At 49.7% G+C, this 9,731-nt stretch overlaps 1 protein-coding gene across 5 annotated transcripts in view; it reads left to right on the top strand.

The window, feature by feature from the left end:
• Positions 1-3,369: 3,369 nt before the first annotated feature.
• The window catches only part of LOC127056858 (phosphatidylinositol 3,4,5-trisphosphate 5-phosphatase 2-like), a 29,255-nt gene continuing 22,893 nt past the window's right edge, over positions 3,370-9,731 (top strand). For 4 of the 5 annotated variants that reach the window (XM_050965176.1, XM_050965177.1, XM_050965174.1 and 1 more), the window contains exons 1-2: positions 3,370-3,519; positions 4,372-4,982. In XM_050965176.1, coding sequence (XP_050821133.1) covers positions 4,846-4,982 — 137 coding nt within the window. In that variant the 5' untranslated portion in view covers positions 3,370-3,519; positions 4,372-4,845. The remainder of the gene's footprint in view (positions 3,520-4,371; positions 4,983-9,731) is intronic. The other variant, XM_050965175.1, reaches the window with a different exon arrangement.

Genomic DNA, 9,731 nt, shown 5'->3' with positions numbered 1-9,731 from the left:
AGGGCATATGTGACAGCAACCAAAGTGCACAGGAAGCGGCATGATGCTGCCACCCTTGGAAAGACACTTTGGTCACTTCAGATCCGGCAGTTTTATGTAAATGGTTGTAGAATCCTGGTTTTACTTTGTGTTCTCTCTGCTGGGTCAGCGGAATGGCCCTCCACGGGCCCCAATTCAGGGGTAGGCCCAGAGCAGGAAGGAGGTGTGTTGGGGAAGGATGGAGCGTGGTTGCTCTGAGCTGCTAGAGAGTTCCTTGGGGACCATTGCAGGCTGGATCTGGTGAAGCTAACAGCAGAGGCTAAACCTGTCCCCAGCAGACCCAGGAGCTGTGAAGGGGTGCACTGCCACCTTTGCCCATCCTGCATTCTGGACTATACCAGCTGCAGCTGAGATTCAGGGCCCCAGTCCCCAGCTTCCTTCACTCCTGGGCTTTCCAAGGTCCTCTAGCACAGGGCTCCCCACCCTGACCTCTTCACACACCTCCCAAGCCTGGCTTCGGGGGACCAGGACATTCACTCATATTCCTCATTCAGCCCTAAGAACCTCTGCCTTGCTCACTACAGAAGACTGAGCAGATGAGTGCTGTCCAAGCCATAGTCCCTGTGGTTCCTGCAGTTCCAATAAAACAAAGCGAGGGAGGTACAGTCATACTGTGCTGAAGGCACGTGGCAATTCTGCAGTGAAAAGGGCTGAGTAAGGGGCCTAAAGAGGCTCAGAGGCAGAGCTGGCTTTATGATTTGCTGTGTTCCATGTTGCTGGAGGGGCACAGGCCTTGGTTCTAAGGCAGAGGGGCATCTTTCCTGGCCTGAAACCTGGGCCCCTCCTCCTGCTGGACCTTGGCTGTCACCTATCACCCTCTCTCTTTGCCCTTCTGGTCTCACCTTTCCATAGCCTCCCCAGTGACAGATGGTGGCTGTTGCTCATCTGTAATTAATTGAAATCTGTGCTGATAATCATCCTAACAAAACCCTAATTAGCTTCTCTCTCAGGAGCCAGTGGCCACAACACAGTACCTCAACCCCACCAGCACCGCGCATGCACATACACACGCACACGCACACACTGATTCACTCTAACAGCCTATTTACAGCTGCGTTGATTGAAGCTCTTGGATTTCTGTCTGGGAAGAGCCTTGGAAGCTCTGGTTGTATTTGCTGCTCTGCCCTGCCTATCTATTCCCATGAGCCCCACCACTCATTCTCACTCAAATTCCAGGAGGACCCCAAAGCCCTTAATTCATGTCTTCCCTCCCCACTCCCAGAGGATGGGGATGTGGTGCCATCGTAAGTGTGATTACAGCCAATGCCAGAAGCACTGAGGATTTCTCTTCCCATATGGACGGCCTCCCTTGGCATGGACGTGTCCCAAGGGCAGAGTCACAGAGCAGTCCTTGTGGGAAGCCTGTCCCACTGACCAGGTCCTACCCCATGGAACCCTTGGAGCCCATCTCTGCTCTCTGGTTTGTTTCTGCAGTTTGCTCCAGGCAGAGCTTGCTGGGTTCTCCATTCCTTTTGGTGAGGTCGGTTTGTAGGAGAGGGGGCCATTCTCTTTATTTTCCCATCTCCCTTGAAAGCCCCATGCTGGGCAGACCCACCCTTCTGGCTGGGAGGTGAACCCCTCAGGAACCCATCATTACTCCTGGGGTGGCTGAACCAGGCTCCTCTTGCCGGAAGCTGAGCATAGAGCAAGTTTTAACCATGGTTTTTCTCTGGTCTATATCTGCAGTTAAGCTGTACTAGCGCCCATTCAGCTGAATGTTTTGCTGACACCTGGCAACAGCAAGAGGTAATTTTCCTAGTGTGAACATGAGGGGGTGTTGAGGAATGCTCTAAAATAGTCTCTGGGAATATATGCTTGAGTTTTTCACTGACTAAATCTAAGCTCATGCCCCCAGTGCTTAATTTGTGCCAGGGCTTGCCAGGGCTGAGCCCCAGCACTTCTAGGCTTGGCAGTTCATAGCCCCAGCACCTCTGAGCTTGCCACATCATTTAGGAATGGAAAAAAATTGCTTGAGCCCAGTCACCTCTTTCAGTACAACTTAAGCACTGCATGGCCCCTCTATATTTGCTCCCTGAAAACATTTGGTCCAGTAAGTTTTACTTGCCTGGATGTTCATAGAAAGCAACTGGCCAAGTCACAGGTGTGAATATTCATATCAGAAGTTCTCTTTTGCTTATCTACTTAGGGATCAGAAATAATACCACATGAATGCTCTAGCAATCACAACTAACCAAGACACTAGAATCACAAATACTGAGTATTGCATGCTGCGATCAATCCACACAGGGCAAGTATTCACCAGGTAAATGTGAATAATGAATCCATACAAGGGCAGTGCAGTCTGTTCCCAGATAGCCCACTGTTCGACCAGTGGAAAAGGAGGCTCCGGTCATCGGCTACCACAGTGGCTGAAATCTGATGCTTACAGTCTGTGAGTACATGAAGGGTGTCAACACCAAGGAAGGAATGTAATTATTTAGGGTGGTACCAGGGGGTAAAATGAGAAGAAATGAGATGAAACAAAAGCCTGGTCAACACTTGAGGTTTAGGCCGAGATAGATGCAGCATTCAGGGGTGTGAAAAATCCATGCTGGCAGCGCAGTAGCTATGCTGGTGAGCGCTGTAGCTATGCTGGGAGTGCTGTAGCTATGCTGATCTAAGCTGCAGTATAGACGTAGCTAGACTGATGGGAAAATGCTTGTGTCAACCTATCTACCACTGCTCGGGGAGTTGGTGTTCTTACGGCAATGTAAAAACCTCTTCCATTGCTGTAAACTGTGCCTGTGCAGTGGATTATGCTGCATAGCCACAGTGACCTAGATAAGCTGCTATAGTCCCCGTAGTGCAGACATGGCCAACGAAAAGAAAAGTGTAGACTGGTTGTGGGAAAACATTTCAAGCGAGCAAGCTGTGTAGTGATCTCCCCAGGGCATGGGCTGGATGCCTCAGTGCCTGAGACCTTTTGAACTATGCTGAAGAAAGCACTCAACAATGTCCAACCGGAGACAACCCTGCCCTGGCTCCTGGGAGAGGAGCCGGGTGTTCCAATGGGCCGTTTCCATTGCCAACCCCAAGGATTCTGTGAAGCAAAGGCTAAGACACTGCCAGGACTCACTCAGCAGCTGCCCCCACCTCCACAAGGGGCTCTCTGGCTGCCTCTCCCCACAGGGTTGGGACAGCCTTGCAAACAGGGCTGCATCCTGAACCACTGAAGCTGTGAGAATGGAGGCAGCATGTCAGTGCTGCACCCACATGACTAATACTGGCTTCCTCTAGCAGAGCGGCTGCTGGGCTGCTGCTGCGCCTGCTGCAGAGTGACTGAACCTGGGGGAGGGGGAGCGAGGAGGCTGGTCCTGACAGCCACGGAGGAGAGGAAAGTGGTGAGAAGAAGGAAGAGGAGCACAAGCGAGAGAGCCACACTGTGCGGAGAGGAGCCAGGCTCAGCTGTAGCCAGGTGAAGGACGGAGGACCCATCCAGCAGGCAGGGTGATGCTGTTTTTCCTGCTCCACGGGACTTTGGTAAAGAGCCACCGGAGAAAGTTTTCCTGGGCCTGGGTGTTCCTGAGGGGAGGACTGTGGGGGCCTGGGCTAAGCATCCCAGCTTAGTCTGGGATGTGTCCGGCTCTGGTGCAGCAGCTAGGGGTCTCGCGGGGAGCTGCACCAGGCTGGGGTGTATACCTGGTGCAGTCAGTGGACACGGGCTGGGGGGGAAACTGAAATCATCAAGTGGACATTTAGCACTCAGTGCAGCACCAGCAGCTAGCAGGGCTCAGTTGGCTTTCTAGGGTGCACAGGACTAAGTTGCCCCAGGGAGTGACTGAGAGCCCCACAGGTACAGGGTATGGGTTTCTTGTGCTCCAGAGAAATGGCCCAAGCTCTGGATGGGGCATATGTTTGGAGAGGTCCCTGTGTGGAGTCTGCCTGTGTGTGTCCTGGCTAATGAAGTGAATGGGCCCTGTCCTTAGGCTGCTCCCTGGACAGACCCCAGGGCCAGGGAATCCCAGCATGGAGACCCTTTGCCATGGGACCAGTCATTCTGAGGGAACTCCCTCCCCTTCTGACTGTAGCACAGATCCTGCTCCCCAGGACAATCCCAAGGAATCCCAGGCTGAAACTCAGCTCCTCCTTCTAAGCATCCCTATTAAAGGGAGGTTGCTTTTACTGGACTCCTGTACAGAATGGGTCTCCCTGTCATCCTGTGATAGGGTCACATTCACTGCTGCAGAGATTGTTCAGGCTGTCACGGGGACCATAGACTCCTAACAGAAGACCAGGCAGGGGCCTGGCAGTTCCCTGGGGTAGACGGTTACTGGAAGGTGCTGTGGCAGAAGTGGGATTACTAACTAGCCCCTTTGTCTTTACCTTTCCCAGCTCGTTCCCTCTCCTATCCAGCAGGCCCGATGGAATGATTTGAGATGAAGAGTCTACCAGTGTTCTGGACAACCAATCCTCCTCAGCAAACCTCAGCCCCATTTGGCTCTGCTTGGACCAAGTTAAATGTTTGTGGGGGTTCCACCTGGCTCGGTTCGCATGGTAGTGCAGATCCAAGGCAGGGTCCCCTAATGGGCGGAACAGATGAATCAGAGACCACATGCAGGACATGCAGATTTGAAGCTGGCACAGCTGTGTTCTGATCTTCAGCCCCTAATTTATCCAAGGGCTGGGAGCCCTTCTCACCTCAACAACTCTCCCTGCCTCTGTACTGAACCCTGTGGCTTGGACCCCATTAGTCTGGCCTGATCACTGACAGCAGCTGCTGATCCCAGAGCTTCTGTGGCAGCAGGATCACTAGGGTTGACTTGCCTGTGGAGACAACTTTCAGTCCATACCCAACTTGTGCAGAGAATGACAGCAGCAAGTTGGTATCACCGGGACATCAGTCGTGTTGTGGCTGAGGATTTGTTGGCCAAAGCTGGGAAGGATGGGTGCTTCCTGGTGCGAGACAGTGAGTCCGTGTCTGGGGCATACGCCCTTTGCCTGCTGTAAGTGCCCATCTCACTTCTCATCTTTGTCTCTCTCTGTCCCTTTTCCTTTTTAGGGTTCTGACACCTGTCACTTACAAATCTGCTTGCTCTGCCAAAAGGCTTTGACCTGAGGCCCAAATCTCCAGTGCCCAGACCCAGGGTGAGAAGCAGGCTGAACCTGGGTGAATGATTCCTGGAGAGATCTCTCTGCACCTCAGGCTGGTGCCAGCCTTTCTAATCCCTTTTGCCTCTGATGGTGCACTAAGACTCCTTGGATCATTCCTGGAGAGGTCAATAGGGAATAATGACAAGGAGATGCCCTTTTCTAACTATTGGCCACCTGATCCTATGGTGTAAACATGCACACACGCTCACACATTGCTGTGAGAATCTGGCTATGGTGTCTCCAGGCTGCTCATTATGGAAGTGACTAATAATATTGCTGAGCGCTGATAGCCTTCAAAGCCCTGCGCAGACATTAACTAAGCAGGTAAGGATTGTATCCCCAGATGGGGAAACTAAGCACAGTGAGGTGAAGTGACTTGGCCAAAGGCATAGGGTGAGACAGTGCCTGAGTTAGATTTAGCCCCCTGGAGTCCCTGGTTCCTAACCAATGCTTCAACCCCTACATCACAGTGCAGCTATATCAATGGAATAAGTATGAGTCTTTCTAGCAGAAGTAACTGCACAGCCTGACTGTAAGACAGTCCTGGCTACATCATGAGCTATGTAGCCTGGGAACCCTCTTTTCTGAGAAGTGGGCAAATGAGATATGCCCATCACTACCGGCCCTTCCTCATGCAGGGGAAAATCCTGTTTCTAAGGCGGCCTGGAGTGCAAGTGGCTTTGCCTGGTTTGTAGGCCAGCAGCCCTGCTCTGGGAACAGGATCTGTGATATGTGTCTGCAGAGGCAGTGACTCTCGGGTGTGATTCTCCATTCACACCATGTTCAATTCATCAGTGTAAGCAGGAGCAGAGTCAGGTCCTTAGACTCCAGAGAGTCTGCCTCAACTGTGTCCTCATCCGTCCTAGCAAAGTCTGCCTCTGATGTGGGTGTCCAGTGGAGTCACTGTGCACTGTGTGAAACTGCAGGACCCTGCTAGCGCTGTGAGGGAGGGAGGGAGTGAGTCACCCAGGCGGGTGCATCCACCCTCTGTAAAAACAAAGTCACCCCAAAACTCAGCAGCAGCCAGACCACAGAGCGCAGTTAACTCTTTAGATTCCAGGGCACAGAGATCCTTTAAATGTCCATCCCTAGCATGGGAATGTGTTTGCTAAGTCCTCAGCCATGCATGGCACTATTCAAAAAGGACAGGTCCCTGAGGAGGACAGTATGTGCAGGTAACTTAGAGTGGAATTTTGATGGGGGCAGCCGATTCTCCCTATGCTCCATGTAATAGTAATCCCTCTAATAATTCACCCTGCGCTAGGCGATCCCTGGTACCCAGACCCTACTGGTGCCCTGAAATCTAAAGTGGCATTCTGCTTTAAACATGCCTGTATACAAATGGCAAATGTGGAATCCTATGTTCATTGTATCTTAACTCCAGGTCATACTAGCTCCGTTTGGAAGTGAAAAACAGTTGTTATTTTTCTAGCAGCCAGCGCTGCAAACTCCCCTGGGATTGGAGAATTGTGCTGGGCTCTTTCTGGCTTATCAGCAATATGGTTTTGCAATTGGCTAGTTAGTTAAGAATTGTGTGGGTGATGAAGGAGCTACCACTGAGGTAGCTCCCTCTACTCTAGCTGCACTGGTTCCTGTAGGCTTTACAGGAGTAAAAGACTGTGAAAACCAATTTGTCCCTGAAGTCAGCAGATCTGACTCTGACGTGCATGGCGCTCAGATCTGGTGAGTAAAGAGGAGCCATTTTTATACAGTCACATTTCTGATCGTAACCACAATTTAAAATTTGCACTAGCAGGCAGAGCAAACTGTGCATGTGTGCAAGGATTGGACTAGCAGGGACTCTGTAGGTCAGGGCTGAGTGAATTGGCAGATCTGTGTGGGAGCTCGGAGCTGGACTAGCCAGGGATGCTGCAGCTCTGGATTTGAATGTAATAGCAGGGCTCTGCATTGCATTTGGCTAACCAGTGCTGTCCAATTGATTGTATTCCTGAGGACAACATTGTATCAGATTTGCCTAAACATGGTTTAAAGCCTTTGACTGGAGATTGACTGCTGGGTGCGATCTGAGTGGCCAGGTGTCCCTTTGCGCTGTCAGTGACTGAGCTGCCACATTGATCCCGACTCCCAACCAAGTCACACATCTGCAGAACTCACTGAAAGCTCAGCTAGTAGTCAGGCTGCTGCAGGAATAAGATGCTTTTCCTTTAAGAGTCTTGGAAGGATGCCGTTCCATTTCCGATGTTTTTCCTGGCCCAGAGCATGGTACAAATTACAAACACATGGTCCTGAGGAGAGTGGGAGGCGCAGTGCATGCTGGGGATTTAACCAATGAGCTGCCCAGACCCCCAGAACTTGCAGGGACTTAGATACTGCTAAGAACTTTTTCTCTCCAAAGCTCTTGCCTTGGCTCTGAGTAGTTGTGGGGTGTTTGGGCTCCCAGAGAAGGACATCGTCTCACTAGCCCAGGCCTAGGCTGTCCTTCTGTGGGCAGTTTAATTCACACTTGAACAGGAGTGGCCACATGAGCTACAGAAAGTCTGGCTCTTCAGCACACCACCATGGGTCAGTGTCTGCTTTCTGTGGCCTGGCTGTCATATGTGTGCTTAAGCATGCCCCCGACATGTCCAAAACCACATTTTCAACAATCAGAGTGGTAGCTGTGTTAGTCTGTATCAGCAAAAACAACAAGGAGGCCTTGTGGCACCTTAGAGACTAACACATTTATTTGGGCATAAGTTTCATGGGCTAGAACCCACTTCATCAGATGCATGGAGGGGAAAATACAGTAGCAGGTATATATATATACACACAGGACATGAAAAGATGGGTGTTGCCTTACCAAGTGGGGGGGCAGTCTAATGAGACAATTCAATTAGGTGACCAGATGTCCCAATTTTATAGGGACAGTCCCGAATTTTTGGGTCTTTTTCTTATATAGGCTCCTGTTACCCCCCACTCCCTGTCCTGATTTTTCACACTTGCTGTCTGGTTACTCTAAATTCAATTAACAGTAGAATACTACAAGAGGAAAAATCACTTTTGTAGTGGTAATAAGGGCGGCCCGTTTCAAACAGTTGACAAGAAGGTGTGAGTAACTGTAGGGGGAAATTAGTATGGTGAAATTAAGTTTTGTAATGACCCATTTACTCCCAGTCGTTATTCAGGCCTAATTTAATGGTGTCCAGTTTGCAAATTAATTCTAGTTCTGCAGTTTCACATTGGAGTCTGTTTTTGAATTTTTGTTGTTGAAGAATTGCCACTTTTAAGTCTGTTATTGAGTGTCCAGGGAGACTGAAGTGTTCTCCTATTGTTTTTGGAATGTTGTAATTCCTGATGTGAGATTTGTGTCCATTTGTTCTTTTGCATAAAGACTGTCTGGCTTGGCCAATGTACGTGGCAGAGGGGCATTGCTGGTACATGACGGCATATATCACATTGGTAGATGTGCAGGTGAACGAGCCCCTGATGTGGCTTATGTGGTTAGGTCCTATGATGGTGTCCCTTGAATAGATACGTAGACAGAGTTGGCATTGGGGTTTGTTGCAGGGTTTGGTTCCTGGGTTAGTGTTTTTGTTGTGTGGTGTATAGTTGCTGGTGAGTATTTGCTTCAGGTTGGGGGGCTGCCTGTAAGCAAGGACTGGTCTGTCTCCCAAGGTCTGTGAGAATGAGAGATTGTCCTTCAGGATGGGTTGTAGATCCTTGATGATGCACTGGAGAAGTTTTAGTTGGGGGCTGTAGGTGACGGCTAGTGGCATTTTGTTACTTCTTTGTTGGGCCTGTCTTGTAGTAGGTGACTTCTGGGTACCCATTTGACTCTGTCAGTCTGTTTCTTAACTTCACCAGGTGGGTATTGTAGTTTTAAGAACACTTGATGGAGATCCTGTAGGTCAGGGGTTCTCAAACTGGGGGTTTCACAAGGTTATTACATGGGGAGTTGTGAGCTGTCAGCCTCCAACCCAAACCCTGCTTTGCATCCAGCATTTATAATGGTGTTAAATATATAAAAAAGTGTTTATAATTTATAAGGGGGAGTCGCACTCAGAGGCTTCTTATGTGAAAGGGGTCACCAGTACAAAAGTTTGAGAACTACTGCTGTAGATGTTTGTCTCTGTCTGAGGGATTGGTGCAAATGCGGTTGTATCTTAGAGCTTACTACTGTTACTCACACTTACGGTTACTCACACCTTCTTGTCAACTGTTTGAAATGGGCCACCCCCCTTACCACTACAAAAGTGATGTTGTCCTCTTGTAGTATTCTACTGTTAATAGAATTGTCTCATTAGACTGACCCCCGACTTGGTAAGGCAGCTCCCATCTTTTCATGTTCTATGTATATATATATATATATATATAAATACCTGCTGCTGTATTTTCCACTCCACTCATCATCTGATGAAGCGGGTTCTACTCCACAAAAGCTTATGCCCAAATACATTTGTTAGTCTCTAAGGTGCCACAAGGACTCCTCGTTATTTTCAGCAACGGCAGCTAATTTAGGTGGCTCAGATTTTGGATACCCAAATTAAGACAGCTTGTGCATGAGCATCTATGGCTTCTGCTGATGCCAAATGGAGCTGCAGGGACTAAGTGCCTCTGAAAAATCAGGCCCACTGTACTTCAGCTGAGACCCAGAATTGGAA

Source organism: Gopherus flavomarginatus, chromosome 8 (genome assembly GCF_025201925.1).
Source record: "Gopherus flavomarginatus isolate rGopFla2 chromosome 8, rGopFla2.mat.asm, whole genome shotgun sequence".
NCBI classification, from domain to species: Eukaryota; Metazoa; Chordata; order Testudines; family Testudinidae; genus Gopherus; species Gopherus flavomarginatus.
This window is presented reverse-complemented; position numbering and strand designations above follow the sequence as displayed.